At 40.1% G+C, this 20,164-nt stretch overlaps 1 protein-coding gene across 1 annotated transcript in view; it reads right to left on the bottom strand.

The window, feature by feature from the left end:
• The window catches only part of LOC124774916 (ATP-binding cassette sub-family C member 4-like), a 296,627-nt gene that overhangs the window by 93,084 nt on the left and 183,379 nt on the right, over nucleotides 1–20,164 (bottom strand). Inside the window, exons 12-14 of the mRNA XM_047249591.1 lie at nucleotides 18,248–18,431; nucleotides 18,031–18,171; nucleotides 17,850–17,945 (exon numbers count right to left, since the gene is read on the bottom strand). Coding sequence (XP_047105547.1) covers nucleotides 17,850–17,945; nucleotides 18,031–18,171; nucleotides 18,248–18,431 — 421 coding nt within the window. The remainder of the gene's footprint in view (nucleotides 1–17,849; nucleotides 17,946–18,030; nucleotides 18,172–18,247; nucleotides 18,432–20,164) is intronic.

Genomic DNA, 20,164 nt, shown 5'->3' on the forward strand with positions numbered 1-20,164 from the left:
GGGGATTACTTCACTATACGCAGTTAATTTTAATCTCAAATTGTGACGTAAGAGATTCTTTCTTCTTGCATCAAAAGGCAAATAAGAACAAAGTGTCACAAAACTAATTAACATTAAAGGTAGTAAGAACGTCTAGAAAATATATTATTACTTTGTATGTAAATGTTAGGAACTGACCGCATTGAGGAGATTGATGTACTGAAATTTCATAACGTGAAACTTAACTCCAACATGGGAACAGCCCAGTCCAACATGTCGAAAACTCCCCTGATTTTTTTTTTTTTTTTTTTTTTTTTGTATTTGAGGAGTACACCGAAAGAAACACAAAGTCAAAATTTTAGCTGCTAAGACACAGCGCAAGCTTTTTTTTAAAAAAAAAAGTTGAAATATGCCAAATTCTTAGCTCGTCAGGTGGCTGGCGAAATGTAGACCCCTGTGGTAGCTGCAGCAGATGGCGCATGTGCAAAACGACGGGCACATGTCCTTGCTGATGACACTACGGTAAACATATAACGTTGCACAACAAGCCCGTAATTTGTAAATAGAATTTCAGCTTCCGTCGATAGTTTCTCTGACACAATTATTCATAACTACTATTCGCTCAAGTTTGCTACTCATTTAATATCCAGCAGTTGCTTTGCAGTATCGCTGTCAACAGTGGAGATGAAACTGAATCAATATTATTTGAGATTTCTTGGTATATGCTTACTAATAGCGTCTGTATGTATGCAGGTTCCAGAGTTTAACATAATGTAGAATCCAATTAGTGTTTTCGACCGAAATATGAAGAACGTACTACCAGTATGAATCGAAATCACCTACTTCTCCTGAAGACCTACATATGTGTTATTTGCTAGTTAATTTCTTGGACATTCATTCCAATGATGTTGACATTTTGCTAGAAATTGTGGAAACATTAGAAGAAACAGGAAATAGCAAGCACATTTCCTTGAACAGTAAATGAACGACGACTGTTATGCTAATTACCGTACAGTAATAGCTTTCAGCGAGAACGAAAAGACTGTAAATTTCTTTCGATAAACCGAGGAGGGAGAAAACACTTAAACTTCAGCAGTGTGCAAAGCCGGTTTCGTTTCGTAGAATCTGAACATGAATTGTGTAAATGGAAGGAATTTTTACACGAAGTACGAAATATGCGTCAAAATGAAACTCGCAAAATCGTGAAAGAAAAACTATTGAAAAGATTTCGAGCTCCTCGTTAGAGTCAGTGCACTATTACCGAGGCAGATCTACGAGACTTGAAGGTCTGAAATGCAAGGGAGACGAACATTGCTAATTTCCAGGCTTCTTTCAGCGGTTAAACAGATTCACGGAATTATACGGTAAAATCAGAATTACGTAGTTTACCTCAAGTAAACATGTACAGGAGTTGTCATTGATAGGTAATACTACAGAGAAATTCGTAGGTGACATGAAGACGAAGCTTCTTGTTATCCCATAAAAGCTGTATATACACCCAATCAGTCAGGTTTTGTGTAAACTGCATTTTTATCAATTCGAGCGAAAAACGATAGAGTTGCTTGTGCAGCCGACGAATGTTTAAACAAAAAAAAAAATGGTTCAAATGGCTCTGAGCACTATGGGACTTAACTTCTGAGGTGATCAGTCCCCTAGAACTTAGAACTACTTAAACCTAACTAACCTGAAGACATCACACACATCCACGCCCGAGGCAGGATTCGAACCTGCGACCGCAGCGGTCGGGCGGTTCCAGACTGTAGCGCCTAGAACCGCTCCGCCATCCCGGACTGCAATGTTTTAACACATTCGCATACAACAATACCAGGGGTCTTATCAGAGGATTACCATTTCCGCACCTTTAAATCTATCTTCAAGAACATCAAGGCAGATTAGGACCAAAAATTTTAAAAAATGGAACTGTTTACTTGTAAAAGTCTTGTAATCAACATACCAACATCTGGAAAATGGGAGAGAAGACCTTTCAGTGTTATATCCAAAATATCTTCTCACCATTTGCCGAAAATAATTCTTGCTATTGTTGGATTCCTGTTCTGTACATAACGACACCTCTTTCGGAGGAGGCCAAAGACTGTTAATTCCGATTCCAGCCGGAACTAATAGTGTAATTCAGCCCATATATAAAGAAATTTTTCGACAGTCTTAGGCATTTTTCAGGACATTGTTGGGCAATATAAATTCTAATAGCTCTTTGTCATTTCAGGTCCATCAGCGTAACAGTATTATTAAATCTGAAGCATTTACGCAATTTCAGTTTGCATTATCACGTTTTACGAAATTGATCAAATATCTCTATGCATCACAATATGCAGAACAGTATCAACGATCATTTCTTACTCCATCCCATTTCCCTCTAAATAAAGCTAGTGAATTATTACTGTGAAGTGCCTGAATGCATTAAATTTTCTTTTGTAAAGTATGCTTGTGCATGCAAAATTTTGTTTTCGTCATCCAATGCATACTTAGCATTTCGTAACGATTACAGGTAATAAAAATGAATTGTTTCACTGTTAGAAAAATATACGTTATTCAAAATTTATCATCAGAACTGAGCTACAGGAATTGCTATGAAATATTTAATGTCAACAAATTAAATTCCTGATTCATGTAAGTCGTGTGTAATGTAACATCATACATCGCCTTGATTTTTTTTTCCTCTGTTAGTCACTTCTGTAAAAACTGCATCTGTCGATATGAACTGCAAGTTACTCAAAAACTAATTCTTTGCGTTATTTTTGGTATGGTTTAAGTGCATAAAATTTACATGTGTGTGGAACAATGGCCACGGTAGTTTCTTACTTCTTTCCAGTTCGTCCAAATGAAACTGGTAATTTCTGTGAAATACCTGAATATGTTCATTTTTTTCTTTTGTCAGGTGTACGAAAAATGTTTGTTTTCGTGCAAACCGCTCTTACAAGCAGCTCTTCGTGCGAAAAAATGAGTAACTTGAACATTTTTTTAAGAATTACTTGCAGTGCGTCTTAGGACCTAAAACTTTGATGGTGAATTTCTTTCGATGTTTTCTTCCTGAGTGAAAAAGTTCAGATTAGGTTTCGATACCTCGGACTGGACAAATCCATTGTGACTATTATTTCTTCGCTCGTAGGCCAGAAACTGAAACCACATTACAGTTAAGCTGTAAAGAGTTCCTTATTATTCTAAGTAGTTGAACAGTCAATGAAACCAATAATTTGAACGGTAAATAGCAGCTACATAATAAAATAATAATTCAAAGGAACTACATACATGCCGCTCTCGAAAATGAAGTCTCATTATAAATTTAGTGAAATACATTTTCAGTAGCTATTCCAACTATAAGTATAAAGCGCAAAATATTACGAATATTCCTGGTTTACGTGTACAGAAGTGCGAATATACAAATAAGAAAAAAAAGTTAAGGGGCGTAATGTCTGGAGAGCGGAGTGGCCAGGGCTGTTGGACCGTTCCTCCCAATCTACCGATCCGTACATTACTCCCCCCTCCAGACATTACGCCCCTTGAAACTTCCTGGTAGATTAAAACTGTGCGCCCGACCGAGACTCGAACTCGGGACCTTTGCCTTTCGCGCGCAAGTGCTCTACCAACTGAGCCATGTCTCCGCAATATCCTTTCTTTCAGGAGTGCTAGTTCTGCAAGTTTCGCAGGAGAGCTTCTGTAAAGTTTGGAAGGTAGGAGACGAGGTACTGGCAGAAGTACAGCTATGAGTACCGGGCGTGAGTCGTGCTTCGGTAGCTCAGTTGGTAGAGCACTTGCACGCGAAAGGCAAAGGTCCCGAGTTCGAGTCGCGGTCGGGCGCACAGTTTTAATCTGCCAGGAAGTTTCATATTAGCGCACACTCCGCTGCAGAGTGAAAATCTCATTCTGATTACGTCCCTTGACTTTTTTTTCGACTTATTTTTCTGGGGCTATATAAAGGACAGGATCTTCGTCACACCAGTTGCTGACATCGACGAACTGAAGGCTGCTGTGGGTACTGTGACAGACACATGTTACGAAACAGCTGGTGGGAGCTGGAATACTGCCTCGACATTCACCGAGCTACCAAAGGAGCACACGTTAAGGTTTGCTAACTTAAGTGGTCCTAAAAAAACTAGTAACACTAACCTTTTTAACGGCATCAAATGTAAATTATTATGTCAAACGGTTATTCTGTAATAAATTGTTATAATCAGGGCAAGACTTTGTACCCACCCTGTATAACATTAACGTTAACATAGAGAGCCAGCTGTGTCTCGCATGACCGCTGTCTCCTCAAACCGTGCTGGTTTCTGCAGATGAGCTTCTCAGAGTCTAGGAACGTCATTATGTCTGAACGCAAAATATGTTCCATGATTCTACAACAAATCGATGTCAGTGAAATTGGCCGGTAATTATGAGCATCCGATTTTTTACCCTTTTTATAGATTGCTATGACCTGGGCCTTCTTCCAGTCCCGTGGAACGTTCCGCTGTTCCGATGATTTCTCATAGATGATGGATAAGAATGGTGCTATATTTGTAAAACAGTCAACATAAAATTTTACGGGGATACCGTCTGGGCCAGATGCCTTCCTCGCGACTAAGGATATTAACTGTTTTACAATCCCAGATACACTAAACACTATGTCAGCCATCCTTGCATTTGTTCGATAATTGAAAGGGGGAATGGTGCTGCAGTTCTCCACCGTAAACGAGTTTTTGAAAGCTAGGTTTAGGATTTCGGCCTTCTGTTTATCATCATCCATTACATTACCCGTACTGTCAGCAAGAGAAGGTATTGAATTATTTGTAGCGTTTACAGATTTTACGTACGACCAAAATTTTTGGCGTTATTTTTAGAATCTGCAGATAAAATATTGATTTAAAATTCGTTAAAAGAATCTCTCATTGACATTTTGACAGCAGCTTTCATTTCGCATAATTTCTGTTTGTCAGCGGGGCAGTGACTACGTTTAAAACGACTGTGCTAAATTCTCTGCTTTCTCAGAAACTTCCTAATACGTTTGTTGAACCAAGATGGATCCTTTTTCTTTCCTGTATTCTTGCTAGGCACATATTTCTCTAGCACGTGGCGGAAATACCTTTGAATTCCGATCAAAGATGCTCAATATCTTTGTGTCCCGTGCTGAATGCTTGGAGTTGACTATGAATATATTCATTAATGATATTTTTGAAACTTCCTGGCAGATTAAAACTGTGTGCCCGACCGAGACTCGAACTCGGGACCTTTGCCTTTCGCGGGCAAGTGCTCTACCATCTGAGCTACCGAAGCACGACTCACGCCCAGTCTCACAGCTTTACTTCTGCCAGTATCTCGTCTCCTACCTTCCAAACTTTACAGAAGCTCTAGTGCGAACCTTGCAGAACTAGCACTCCTGAAAGAAAGGATAATGCGGAGACATGGCTTAGCCACAGCCTGGGAGACGTTTCCAGAATGAGATTTTCACTCTGCAGCTGAGTGTGCGCTGATATGAAACTTCCTGCCAGATGAAAACTGTGTGCCCGACCGAGACTCGAACTCGGGACCTTTGCCTTTCGCGGGCAAGTGCTCTACCATCTGAGCTACCGAAGCACGACTCACGCCCGGTCTCACAGCTTTACTTCTGCCAGTATCTCGTCTCCTACCTTCCAAACTTTACAGAAGCTCTCCTGCGAACCTTGCAGAACTAGCACTCCTGAAAGAAAGGATAATGCGGAGACATTGCTTAGCCACAGCCTGGGGGACGTTTCCAGAATGAGATTTTCACTCTGCAGCGGAGTGTGCGCTGAGATGAAACTTCCTGGCAGATTAAAACTGTCCCGCGTTCGAGTCTCGGTCGGGCACACAGTTTTAATCTGCCTGGAAGTTCCATATCAGCGCACACTCCGCTGCAGAGTGAAAATCTCATTCTGGAAACGTCCCCCAGGCTGTGGCTAAGCCATGTCTCTGCATTATCCTTTCTTTCAGGAGTGCTAGTTCTGCAACGTTCGCAGGAGAGCTTCTGTAAATTTTGGAAGGTAGGAGACGAGATACTGGCAGAAGTAAAGCTGTGAGACCGGGCGTGAGTCGTGCTTCGGTAGCTCAGATGGTAGAGCACTTGCCCGCGAAAGGCAAAGGTCCCGAGTTCGAGTTTCGGTCGGGCACACAGTTTTCATCTGCCAGGAAGTTTTATATCAGCGCACACTCCGCTGCAGAGTGAAAATCTCTTTCTGGAAACGTCCCCCAGGCTGTAGCTAAGCCATGTCTCCGCATTATCCTTTCTTTCAGGAGTGCTAGTTCTGCAAAGTTCGCAGGAGAGCTTCTGTAAAGTTTGGAAGGTAGGAGACGAGATACTAGCAGAAGTAAAGCTGTGAGACCGGGCGTGAGTCGTGCTTCGATAGCTCAGATGGTAGAGCACTTGCCCGCGAAAGGCAAAGGTCCCGAGTTCGAGTCTCGGTCGGGCTCACAGTTTTCATCTGCCTGGAAGTTTCATATCAGCGCACACTCCGCTGCAGAGTGAAAATCTCATTCTGGAAACGTCCCCCAGGCTGTGGCTAAGCCATGTCTCCGCATTATCCTTTCTTTCAGGAGTGCTAGTTCTGCAAGGTTCGCAGAAGAGCTTCTGTAAAGTTTGCTGTCCAAAACAAGAAAACTCTACGCTGTTTCTTTGATTTTTTTTCTTTTTTTTTCCTCAACTTCCACTGACGTAGGAGCCACAACGACATTATGGTCGCTAATCGAGTAATTGTGTGTGAACCCTTAATTTCTTTCCGCGCGCGCGCACACACACACACACACACACACACACACACACACACACACACACACACAACATATTTATGCAAAACATTTGTAAAGGGATTAACTTGCAGTATCTCATAGTACGTTAAAGGATGGTCAAAAGTATCCAAACGCTCTGAATTTTCTTTGTGCCATCTTTTCCCAAAAAATTACGTATATCAAAATTTGAACAACTCATCTAATTAATTATTTTCCACGTATAAAATGTTGTCAAATATCATAACGCAGGCAGGCAGTAGAAAGATTAAACTCACTGACTATGTATTTTGCAAATCTCAGCTTGTGTGAGACCAGTACATATGCAATTTTGTCAAACTGTCGAAAGATAACGTGCTTTGAGAGTGCGAAAGTATTGACTCAGTGAAGAACTTTTATTTGTTCCGATAAGTCTCACATCTAGTCATTGTAACATTACACGCGTGCTGCAGTGCAAAACACCCATGGGCACTACAACTTAAAGGTGAACTTGTTGACAAAAGAAAACAATGTTGTTATCATGTAATAAACTCGTGTGATATCAAATTAATGTGAACATTATAGTAATCCCCTCAAATTAATTGTTTTCAACATCTATTATGTTTGTCAAGTATCACAATGTCTAAAATATCTCTAAAAATGTATTAGCAATGCGAAAAGTGCAATGTTTATATCGAATTTGCGTCTAAAACATGACTGTGAACTCTAAAGTAAAGATAAGTTTTGGCAAGTTTTATATACATTTATATATACTCTTGCCTCATTAAAGTAAGCAATTCAGAGAGGAAATTTATTGTGGATTATAAGTCAGAGAGATGATGATGAGGCAGATGTGAAAATATTGTATGTAATTTTTTGATGTTCTGTGTGCACATATGTATAATGAAAACTGATGATGAGACAATACAGTGAATTAGACAGATGTAGAATATCTGACCACCATTAAGCTGAACACTATTGGGTGAAGAGAATGATGGTCTTTGAAGAATGATGGTTACCGGAGTGCACAATAATTAACGTACGATTTTCTGCAGTTGTGAGCGTGGTCAGGGTAGTTTTACAACTTTGATCTTTTTTACCTAAAATGTAATGTCAAATTCTGGTTTAAAACGTTATTTGTGATTGTTTAGGATGGAAATAGCATTGGGTTATTTACTTTGGAGTTCGCAGTCATGTTTTAGACACAAATTTGATACAGACATTACACTTTTTTTCATTACTGATATATTTTTGCAGATGTTTTACACATTGTGACGCTTGAACAACAATATGGATGTGGAGCACAATTGATTTGAGGATATCACTATAATATTCACATCACTTTAATATCACACGAGTTTATTACGTGGTAACAACATTGTTTACTTTTGTCGACAGGTTCACCTTTAAGCTGTAGTGTCCATGGGTGTTTTGCACTGCAGAATGCGTGATTGGACGTGAGATGTCGGAACAAACAAAAGTACTTTATTCAGTAAATACTTTGGCAATCTCGACAAAACTGCGTGTGTACTTTTCTCACAGAAGCTGAGTCTAGCAAAATGCATAATCAATGAGTTCAGTCTTTCTATTGCCTGCCTGCCTTATGATATTTGAAACAATTTAGACGTGGAGAATAATCAATTAGCTGCTTTGTTCAAATTTTGCACATACACAAGAGGTGTTTTACGTAATTTTTTGGATAAACATGGTGCAAGAAAATTAAGAGCTTTTGAATACTTTTGAGCATCTTTTAAAGTACTATGAAATATTGCAAGTTACTCGTTTTACATAATTTTTGCATCAATATGTTGTGTTTTGCGACGGTCGGTGTAATGAAAAATAGGGCTGCAAATGCCTCTGCATGCTGGTTCTCGTCGTCTAACTCGGGGATGATATCAAACCCTTACTACCGCCAGATACGTTTGTTTGACACCTGTTGAACTGCATAAATAAAATACTCTCAATGCTGCTGAACGAAAAGTATGAACGTTAACCAGGGTTCTGTCTAGGAGGCTGATGTCAAGTGAGGAATCGAATGCGTGTGTTACGTTCATTAAAATACGCAAGTTTTTATTCGTAACTAAAAATAGTTTACTGGCGGTATCTATGAAACAGTTACGTGCCGATTTAATTATTGCTCGAGCTCCCAACAGCGATATTCAAAACGCCAAAAATTTTAATAAAAGTTGTCGAATACTGAAGAACATCAGATGAAACATAGAAAATCGATCAATTCGCTACAACATGACCACTCCCGATGATCTAAAGTTCATTTGACAGCAGATTGCACTCATGACTGTCGGATGCCACAAAATTTTCAGAGCCCCGACCGGTTTAAACACAGTTAAAGAAATGGTTCAAATGGCTCTGAGCACTATGGGACTTAACATCTTAGGTCATCAGTCCCATAGAACTTAGAACTACTTAAACCTAACTAACCTAAGTACATCACACACATCCATGCCCGAGGCAGGATTCGAACCTGCGACCGTAGCGGTCGCGTGGTTCTAGACTGAAGCGCCTAGAACAGCTCGGCTACTTCGACCGGCAAACACAGTTAAAGTTCAGTGGCTCTGTTTCAGAATCAGTCCCCTAAGCGTGGTGGAAATAATTGGAGTCCATCCTAGGAACTAAGTCCCTTTGGTATTCCAAAATGCAGTTCGGAATGCTCAAAAACAGAGTCCCACAGTAACGCGCCAGCGACTAAGTGTGGCGACGCACGAAAGGAAACAGAGTCGCACAGCTACGATTTTGCAGCAAAGTCCCGTTTGCTGCCAAAAACAATCACCAAAAGACTCAACGAGTGAAAAACACAAATTTCTACCGTGTTCCACACCAAAAATATTGTAAGTAGGGATTCTGTGATAAAAATTTTATCTTCCGTTTGCGCGCATACATGAAAGTCGGCTATGTTAAACACTTCTGGAACCGCAAAAACTAACAGCAATGAATCGCGTCGAGCGACACAGGTCTGGCGTCGGCAAAGGCGAGCAGAATTCTGTCCTGGAGATTTGTGTTAGCATCGGTTAAATACCTTCGATCCGAAATTGCCCAAGCTACGTCACGTAACTGCTTTCCATTGATCACCACTTCTTTACATAACTTTTTACATAGAAGAGCAATCTTAATTGCGTTTGCACCGCTATACACGCACCAAAAACTCTCCATTATTTAAATTTGTAGCTGCAATAGTTTCCTGAGAATTAATGTTTCAATGTTTTGCAATTATCCTTGTAGAGTGCGAAAATAGTTTTTGTCCATTTATGCCACTAAACGACATTAGAGTTCTTTATAAGGCATCACTTCCCATATGGATTTGAAGTGCTCTTTCTGATGCGCTGATCATAATTTATGTATATACAAAGGTAAAACAAATATTAGAAAAACTATGCAAAAATTATTAATAAACAAGACAACATGCCATAATAATTACAAATATCACAAACTAATCATGCTGAAATGTGTATAACGACACCCACTATCTACCACCGCCTTGCTGTTCGTGCATCTGCCTTGTATTATTTGTTATAATTAATTATTATCAATAGATTAATAAAATTGGTGTTTTACCAATGACATATTAATGCTGTAAGTTATACAAACATCTCAGTCATTGCGTTTCGATGAAACCTTTAACATGAGCACTCGCTCTACTCTGTACTTGCACTGTTTCAAAAGTTATAAATTATTCAGAAAACTGCTCATGTTGCAGATTTGTTTATGTAATATCTTTTGATATAAATTCGTATAAATCGTGTCAATATATCGACTGATTCGTCTAAACTCGTCTTTCATTTGCCGTATCGTATTTTGTCGTACTAATCTGCATTTGAGTGTAATCAATGCAAACGCGGACAAAGCATTGTCTCAAAGCCGTGTGCTAGAACGGAGTAAACCCTGGTGACATCACGTAACCACCGCCGCTTGAAACTGACATGTCCACGTGGAGCGGTCTGCTACTGATCACTCGTTCGCCGTCTTCTTCCACCGCTGGTCTCACCAGCCGCTATGCGAGCTCCCTTTAAGTGCGACCCGCGAGCAAACTTCTCGCTCCAAATGACAACAATTGACTGACACATCACAGTTTGTGTGTGTGTGTGTGTGTGTGTGTGTGTGTGTGTGTGTGTGTGTGTGTGTGAGTGAGAGAGAGAGAGAGAGAGAGAGAGAGAGAGAGAAATTGTGTGTTTGTGTGTGTGTGTGTGTGTGTGTGTGTGTGTGTGTGTGAGTGAGTGAGTGAGTGAGAGAGAGAGAAATTGTGTGTGTGTGTGTGTGTGTGTGTGTGTGTGTGTGTGCGCCCGCAAAAGGAAATTATCTTTCACACACAGTTAATGAACCGTTTTTTAAGAGAAGGACCAAGTGCTAGGAACATTATTTTTAATTTATTTGATTTCTTTTTTGAAAACTACGTTCTGATCAGGCTACCTCATAGTAATAATTCACTGTGATTGTCTGGAGAGGAGTGAAGGTGTAAAGTACAGTTGGGCTCCATATACAGACTTTTCAAATTTATTTTATTTAATGAAACTGCATTCTGATCGAGCCACCTAATTTTAACACTAAACTGAGATTTGCAGCAGGTGGGAGAGAAGGGTGACGTGGCAGGTAGGGGTTACACATGACAACTGCGCTAGTTCCACTATATTGGAGGTTTTTTTCTTCTTTTTTTTTTTTAACTCCGGCTGGTTAGTTCTGCCATCTTGCATTGTGATTACTTGCAGAGAGGGAAGGGGAGGGAAGAAGGCATGGCTTGATAACATCATTGATAGGTGGGCCTGGCTTGAAATGTCAAGGCCAGTGGAGCTACAGAGTTTCCAGTGTGGTTTGCAGCCTTGAGTCTGCATGTGGGCAAGGACAGCCTGTTTGATCCGGAATGTCTATGGTTCTATTACTCACGAGTCGCATTGCAGTTGTCATTACAGCAAACAGTACATGTCGTGCTACACTGATTGGTTCCGCGTGTTACAAAATATGCGATACAGTACTTCAGATCTTTTATGATAGCTATCTACCACACCTGGAAAAAGATTTGATGAAACTTAAGTTGAAGGGAAGAAGATATTTAACAATATCATCTATGCCGGTTTTGAAATTCAAAACGGAATTTTAATGCTATAAAAGTGAAACATGCAATAAAACTGGAGTGAAGACTTAAGGTAATTGTCAAGTTTGGTTATAAGTCAGTTTCATTTAAAATTTAAAACATCAGATACTGTACCGTCAACCAGCAACATACAACGTTTCTGCTGTTCATATAAGAAGGAAATTTAACTGTACGATAAGCATGGTCTTACTCCCATCACTAAATTGAGTATCGTTAGAAAATTATTGCTAGATGCCTACAGAATAAGAGACATTACACTTTAACCTCCAGTCGAAGGCTGGGCCATCAGAGATGGGGTACAAGCTCGAATTGCGGCAGAGTAGGTAAGGAAATGAGTTGAGCATTTTTGTAAAAGAAACCACTATGGCAGGCAATACTTCCAGAAAACTGATTTTAAAATTGATACAAAGCACACACTTCCACAAACGCTATGAGCAACTATAACTTCCTGAGTGCATGCAGCGAGTGTGTCTGAGGTGGTTGCAGATGCATCGGTCAAAGCTAAAAGTGACAGTGTGGCACGGCTAATGTGTAACTTTCCTAGTCTGGCCACTGATCATTTAAAGATTCTACAAAGATTTCAACAGACCAAAACCTTAATCTAACTTAGCATCTCATTCTATCTAATCACAGCAGAATGAGATAAGGGATAATGTTGATCCTAGCCTTGTCGTTAGTGCATGTGTAAATTTCTTGTAGCCAGTAGTTCGTATTCAGTAAAACAGTAACTTGCGAGGATTACTCTGTCAGCTTCAAAGGAACTGTTTGGTGGTAAATACGCAGAACCTAAAACGTGTTACCACAGTCGTTTCTGTCCTGATTCATTTTCGTTTCGCTACGGTCGCAGGTTCGAATCCTGCCTCGGGCATAGGTGTGCGTGATGTCCTTAGGTTAGTTAGGTTTAAGTAGTTCTAAGTTCTAGGGAACTGATGACCTCAGCAGTTAAGTCCCATAGTGCTCAGAGCCATTTGAACCATTTTCGTTTTAGGAGACAGGAGAAATGTTTTTACAATAACCTCCAAAGCCTAACTTTTTTTCCCTCCTATATGGTCCTTTCCTGAATCTCAAGTTGCAGAACAATGCCTCACTTTGAAATGTATACCCATACTGCAGTATGTCGATGCGTGGAAGACCTGGGTGCAAGTAAAAATACGTTCGCCAAACAAGGTGCCCAGGCGAGCCTCTCCAAAAGCCACTGTAGATGTGTAGTTACCTACGCTTGTTTGGCCTGTACAATCAACAACAATGCACTATTGATGACCATGATCTCTGTCTGAGGACCGGAAAAATTACGACCCGACGGGAAAAAGAGGTTTCCAGATTCTGGGAAAGGCATCTACAAAGAGAGCATAATTGTGGAATGCTTCTAGAGAAAGCATTTTTAAGCAAGTGCATGTTTTATGGCTTTTGAGAAGAGGGTAATAACCAAGAGCACCAAGCATTGTTAACAAGTAAACTGATAAGTGAGATGAGGAAAACTGGTTCGCAAATGAAAAGAAAGGAATTTCTGAGGGCAAATTTGCAGAATGCTGGATGTGAGAGGGGACCTACATATGCTCCAACTGGGTTATATTGTGCTGCTGCATTGGATGTGCGACACTTCAGTGTCTGCCAGAAGATCGCTTAAGACCCGGTTATTTTCAGGATATTTGCTGTTAGATGCTCCACTTCAGTCCTACTGTGTTGCAGCTACCCACAAAACAGTTGCTGCTGGGTGTGACACGAGCACAACGTTAGTGTTAATGTTAGGAGATGGTCGATACCAGCACACCGACCACGTTCTGTGTGGCACTGAGTCAACGAATAAATGTCTACTTGCCAACACTCTGTCCCGAAGTTATAAGCAACAACACACAGGAAGTCGAAAATGAGGCTATCATTAACAAAAGATAAAGTTGACTCTAGATCTTAGTATAACATAAAAAGTTGTTACTTGTTTAAGTTCAGACACATCAAAAAAATTGGAAATTTGTGGTAAATTCTATGGGACCAAACTAATGAGGTCATCGGTCCCTAAGCTTACACACTACTTAATCTAACATAAACTAACTTACGCTAAGGACAACACACACACCCATGCTCGAGGGAGGACTCGAACCTCCGACTGGGGCAGCCGCGCGAACTCTGATAACGCGCCTCAAACCGCACCGGCTACCCCGAGCGGCAGACACATCAAATTAAATTATTAAGTGTGTAAAGAGTGAACACCATTTACTTAACTGTTTTTTTAAATTAGATATTTTTAATAAAAGCAGTTACGTTACGCTTTAATTCCGTTTCTGTAGCTGATATATCTTACTCGGTTATTTTGATTGATTTCAAATGACGCAGTTACGCGTTCTTGTCTTCTAGTGAAACAATTAACTAATGTGAATTAACTTCTGACGCGGATAACCTAACAAATCGAGCACAACATAAATAGCAACCGTAGCTGGCAACGAAACGTCAGGGAGAAGTATTTCTACTATTGGACCACGGCCTCTTAGCCCGGAAGTTTTAATTACTGAAGACGCCGGCCGTGAAAGCCTACACGCAATGAACCGTAGCGTATTTTTGCAAAACGTCATTACAACATCTAAAATAATTTTTTAACAAATAAGAAACAAAACACGTAATTTCTTAATTCAGGTCAACTAACGCACGTAATTCAGCAGTGACATACTTCTAGCGAACACGAAACACACAACAACGTGGTCTGAACAGAGACGTTTATCTCTCACTTTGCATATACGTGCTCTGCTGAGTTGCACACTGTGCCCTTTGCCACTGTGTGGAAGGTCATAGGCAGCTCAATTTCTGTAGACTGTCACATGTACTGCTAGGTGCGAAAACAATGAATTTGCAGTAGAATATTCTACACTTTTTACCAAACAGCAATTGGACTAATTATTTATCATGATTACGAGCTATGGAAAACTACACACTCACACACACACACACACACCGGTTCAATCCCGCGTCCGGCCATATTGATTTAGGTTTTCCGTGATTTCCCTAACTCGCTCCAGGCAAATGTCGGGATGGTTCCTTTGAAAGGGCACGGCCAATTTCCTTCCCCATCCTTCCATAATCCGATAAGACCGATGACCTCGCTGTTTGGTCTCCTACCCCAAAACAACCCAACCCAACTCACACATACACACACACACACACACACACACACACACACACACACACACACACAAACATACACTCACACACACATTATATCTGTGTAATAAGGTATTAAAGTATCAGCGTCTATGTGACAAACCCGAATGATATTAATTATTATCAACAAGAAACCATATACTTTTTCATTAAACGTTTTAAATTTGTTAGAGTGGTGAAGTACTAAAATGTTCTGTCTTGTTCGGTTTTATTTACATATACTGTAATGGAGACTTTCCCTGCCCCAAACTAACAAAGCATATTTCCGATGACAAGCAATGTAAGTAATGAAGATTTTATATGATTTTTAAAGTTAAACGAATTCAGTGTACTCTGTAAATATGTTTAGTCTCGTAGGAGAAACTCAATCTGGCAAAATTCGTTAAAAGAGAAGCCACAACCGCAAGCGAGTCAGTTGAAGCTGGGATGTGGCAGTGCAAAGACGCTCTGAAGGAACGAGTCATTTTATTTGTGGGAAAAGTGATGATTTTGCAGAAAGGACAGGACACAGTTTACTTTATGATAATAGACGGAAGCTGTTATGCGGAGACGAGTAGCTTAGTGCTAGTTCATGAAACCAGTTTAGCGTGCAGAGGCGAACGGAACTCAAGTTGCCAGCAGATAATCATTGCAGTATTGTTGCAGTAAAATACCTAAATGTAAGAGGAAATCACTACTTTTTCGAAATCATCAACGGAGAACAGAAGACAGAAGAAAGTGAAGACACAAAGAGACGAGCTTTCAAGGACTGCATATTCAGCATAAGTGAGTCGCAGAATAACAGAACATTTTCTTGATGAGGAACAAACATCGAAAATACTGGAAAGTTCCAGGTGTCAACACAAAACGCTAGTATATTTGTGCTAACGGAGCCTTTGTACGAAATAGACACAGGACATTATTTTGACTCTGAAAAGAGTAGATGGACTCTGAACTAAAATGGAAGCACGGACTCTCTTGTAAAAGTAACTGTTATAGATCATTTGTATTTGAGAAATGTACTTTGAACTGTTGAACTATATGCCAAATACATGTAACCTAAGTACCAAAGCATATTCTGCACCCAACAGTAAATAATAGTAAAGTGACGCCTCGCCACTCAAATTCACCCTTACGTGGATGTCCGTTGTTGGACCTAAAATTAAAAAAAAATGTGTTCGCACACCACAGCGGCAGCAGCAGTTAATAATATTTTCCTAAATTATTTTTATTTACAAAAAAAAATCATTCAGACGCAGAGTTCTCTAGTAGTCAATTGTTTTGTTGTTTTGTCTTACTGTTTAGCTAATGCTGCACACTTGACAGTAATGTACTCATGTAATGTTATGTAGTTCGAATGCTGTTAGTAACTGCGCAATTTTCTCTACAAAATTACGTTCATTAGTACTACTTCATGTCAACGTATATTAATGAAACCGAGTGTGACAGACACGGTCCCACATAACGCAGTAATAATCTTATGATAAACATGTTATTGTTTCCATTCAGTCTTCAGTTTTACATACAGACTGCGAAACAGCTTCAATAATTCATAACAGTTCATACGCTCGTAATTTTACAGAAAAAATCGACTCTCCTTACATTGTTGCACAACTATTTAGTTAAAACAGAGAAGTAACTTATCAATCTAAATATCTGTATAAATATTATTGTCGTTTGTACCTGTTCTGTGTAAGAGTGCGTTTTGCGTATGCACCTACGTCATCTGCCATAGATAAGAGCAGAAGTGAAAGTAGAAACATACAGGTACAGCGAAAGCATTTGTTTAGCATTAAATTGTTCTGGCGAAACAGAGAAGTAACTTATCAATCTAAATAGCTGTATAAATATTATAGTCGTTTTATATTTTACCTGTTCTGTGTAAGTGTGCGTTTTGTGTATGCACCTACGTCATCTGCCATAGATAAGAGCAGAAGTGAAAGTAGAAACATACAGGTACAGCGAAAGCATTTGTTTAGCACTAAATTGTTCTGGTGAAACAGTAGCAGGTTTTGTGGTGGCATTCTGTGTGTTTGCTACTGACAGTGACAGCAAGCAGTCATTCAAGCATACCTCAGTAGTATTCAAGAATACGGAAGCAGAACTGCATGGTTATTTAGGTGATCAGTCAAGTAATCAGTCCTTACTTAAAATTTATTAACTGCTTAATAAATTTAAGCATTTTGGCCTATGGCAACATATTACTAACGTCTGGAAGAACTGTTTCATTCTTCGAACAAATGTCTACAGTTGCTAAGAACTGTTTCAATGATTATATACCGTCAGGTTTTGGCATGTCTTTCGTGGCAATGTATAGTTTTGGTCCAAGAACAGAAATTATTAAAATACTAAAATTGACAATTTCAGCTGATACTTCCGCATTCAAAAAATTTAAATAGCATCTGAAAATAGTATCACGTCAGGCTTCTATGCACAAACGCGTACTGTACACTTAGTGCACAGGACGTCAGTTAGTAGAAATATTCTGATTTCATGATCTTGACAAGGGTAATAGACATTTTCACGGAAAAAGGTGAACCTGATAACAGTCGACTGAGAGGCTGACTCTCTGCAAAACTTGTTTTCTCAGTTGTGAGCTGAGCCCTGGGTGAATGCTCTGTTGCTCAATTAAATGAATCACTAGCACAAAAAAGTAAAGGTCTCGTTATTCCTGGGCGATCCACAACTGCAAAATGATTATTAACTATACACAAATTAACTAAAATAGTTTACAGAATCGGATACAAACAACAAGACGATCATACTCTTCACGGAGAAAAAGTTTTACATAACGTAGAGTTGAAATGCACATCTCCGACATATAATCACACATACACGTACACAGACACACACACACACACACACACACACACACACACACACACACACACACGGCAGAAGTGCAACAGCAGTTAGCAGTACTCACCACTCGTGACAAGTCAGAAACTCGCCGGAGAGCTCCTCCTTTGTAACCCTTTCGTGATCCAATACGCTTTGGCGTCCTACGACTATCCTCCTTTCTCTACAAATGAAACCAGATTTACAGTAGTACAGTCATAACTTACGAAAAGCAAAATGAATTTTAGAATAAATAGATGACTAATTACACGAAACGATTTTCTAGTGCTTCGCAGTCGTGAAATGCCGGACTCCTGTTTAGATTCTTCCTCAGAATAAGACATCAGTTTTGAGAAGCTGACACCGCTCTTGATGATTTCCTCGAAGGTTCCCTGATGTTCGATCTTCCCCTGCAACGTAAACACCCATTAGAATGAGGGCACAACACCATAAAGTTGTTACAGCTGTCAGAAAAGAACAACACACCTTGTTAAGCACCACGATGTTGTCAGCAGTCTGCAAGTGCTGAAGTTGGTGAGTGACCAGAATCCTCGTCTTGCCACTGAGGTAGGAACTTATGCACTCGTCGAACAAATGTTTTCCTACGTGAGTGTCCACTGCAGACAAAGGATCATCCAGCAAGTAAATGTCCGCCTCACGGTAGACTGCCCTGTTGAAATTAAAACATCATGTACATTTTTATTCCAATAACTAATAGGTGGTCTTGATGACCGCTCATGAATACCTAAGTCATTATTTGTTTCACTGTAGTTCATTAGCACTCTCTTTTAATATGTGACAGTATGTGGATAATCAATTAACATACCGAGTGATCAAAAAGTCAGTATAAATTTGAAAACTTATTACATCGCTGAATAATGTAGATAGAGAGGTAAAAATTGACACACATGCTTGGAATGACATGGGGTTTTATTAGAACAAAAAAAAATGCAAAAGTTCAAAAATGTCCGACAGATGGCGCTTCATCTGATCAGAATAGTAGTAATTAGCATAACAAAGTAATACAAAGCGAAGATGATGTTCTTTACAGGAAATGCTCAATATGTCCACCATTATTCCTCAACAATAGCTATAGTCGAGGAATAATGTTGTGAACAGCACTGTAAAGCATGTCCAGATTTATGGTGAGGCATTGGCGTCAGATGTCTTTCAGCATCCCTAGAGATGTCGGTCGATCACGATACACTTACGACTGCAGGTAACCCCAAAGCCAATAATCGCACGGACTGAGGTCTGGGGACCTGGGAGGCCAAGTATGACGAAAGTGGCGGCTGAACACACGATCATCACCAAACGCGTCTGGCAATATGGGGTGGAGCGCCACCGTGCATAAACATCGTACGTTCCAGCAGGTGTCTATCAGCCAGGCTGGGGATAATGCGATTCTGTAACATATCGGCGTACTTCTCACCCGTCATGGTAGCAGTTACTGACGTTATTCCGTGATTTATTCAGTTTTCAAATTTATACTGACTTTTTGATCACCCGGTATTTTGTACGAATTCATAATGTTCGGAGGGAATAGCTGGAGTTGCTAAGTATCGTGACGAAGATGGTAGTGGATTGTGATCTCTGAGATTTCCTCGGTGTGATTGATTAACGGTGTAGTTTCGGGTGTTCACTCGAGTTTGCAGTTCCATTTTAACACAATAATTACGACTGTGATTTAGGATTAGCGTCTCTGACTAGCGCTTAAAACGTCTTTGGTCACGGGTTTGAACCCAGCCACTGCTAAAACGTTGAATAAAAATCATTAGCAATGGTGGCCAAAGACTTTCGGCATAAGAAGTAACCCTTATTCTGCCAACGGCCTTGCCAAAGTTGACATGGGAGGCTGATGGCACTTTCTTGCATTGACGGGGAAACAACCAGTGAAACGTGCGGTAGGAAAGCTAGAAATTCTGGAAGGGAAATGCAAAAGCTCAAACTACATCCAACGGAGATCAGGGAAGTGAAATCGAGAGGAGATAACATTTATGGTCAGACGAATATACGTTAATATCAATCGCAGCAGAAAATAATACAACGTGAGTAAAATTCGTTATGAATAGGAGGTAGGGCAGACAGTGAGTTACTGTTAACAGGTAAGTGCTAGGTTTGTTCTCATCAGATCGACAGAAAACCGTCATCGACAATAATATTTCATGAGTACATACCGCCGGCCGGGGTGGCCGATCGGTTCTAGGCGCTACAGTCTGGAACCGCGTGACCGCTACGGTCGCAGGTTCGAATCTTGCCTCGGGCATGGATGTGTATGATGTCCTTAGGTTAGTTAGGTTTAAATAGTTATATGTTCTAGGGGACTGATGACCTCAAAGTTAAGTCCCATAGTGGTCAGAGTCATTTGACCCACTTTTTATTTTTTTAGTACATACCGACGTT

The sequence above is a fragment of the Schistocerca piceifrons genome, chromosome 2, assembly GCF_021461385.2.
Source record: "Schistocerca piceifrons isolate TAMUIC-IGC-003096 chromosome 2, iqSchPice1.1, whole genome shotgun sequence".
Classification (NCBI taxonomy): domain Eukaryota; kingdom Metazoa; phylum Arthropoda; class Insecta; order Orthoptera; family Acrididae; genus Schistocerca; species Schistocerca piceifrons.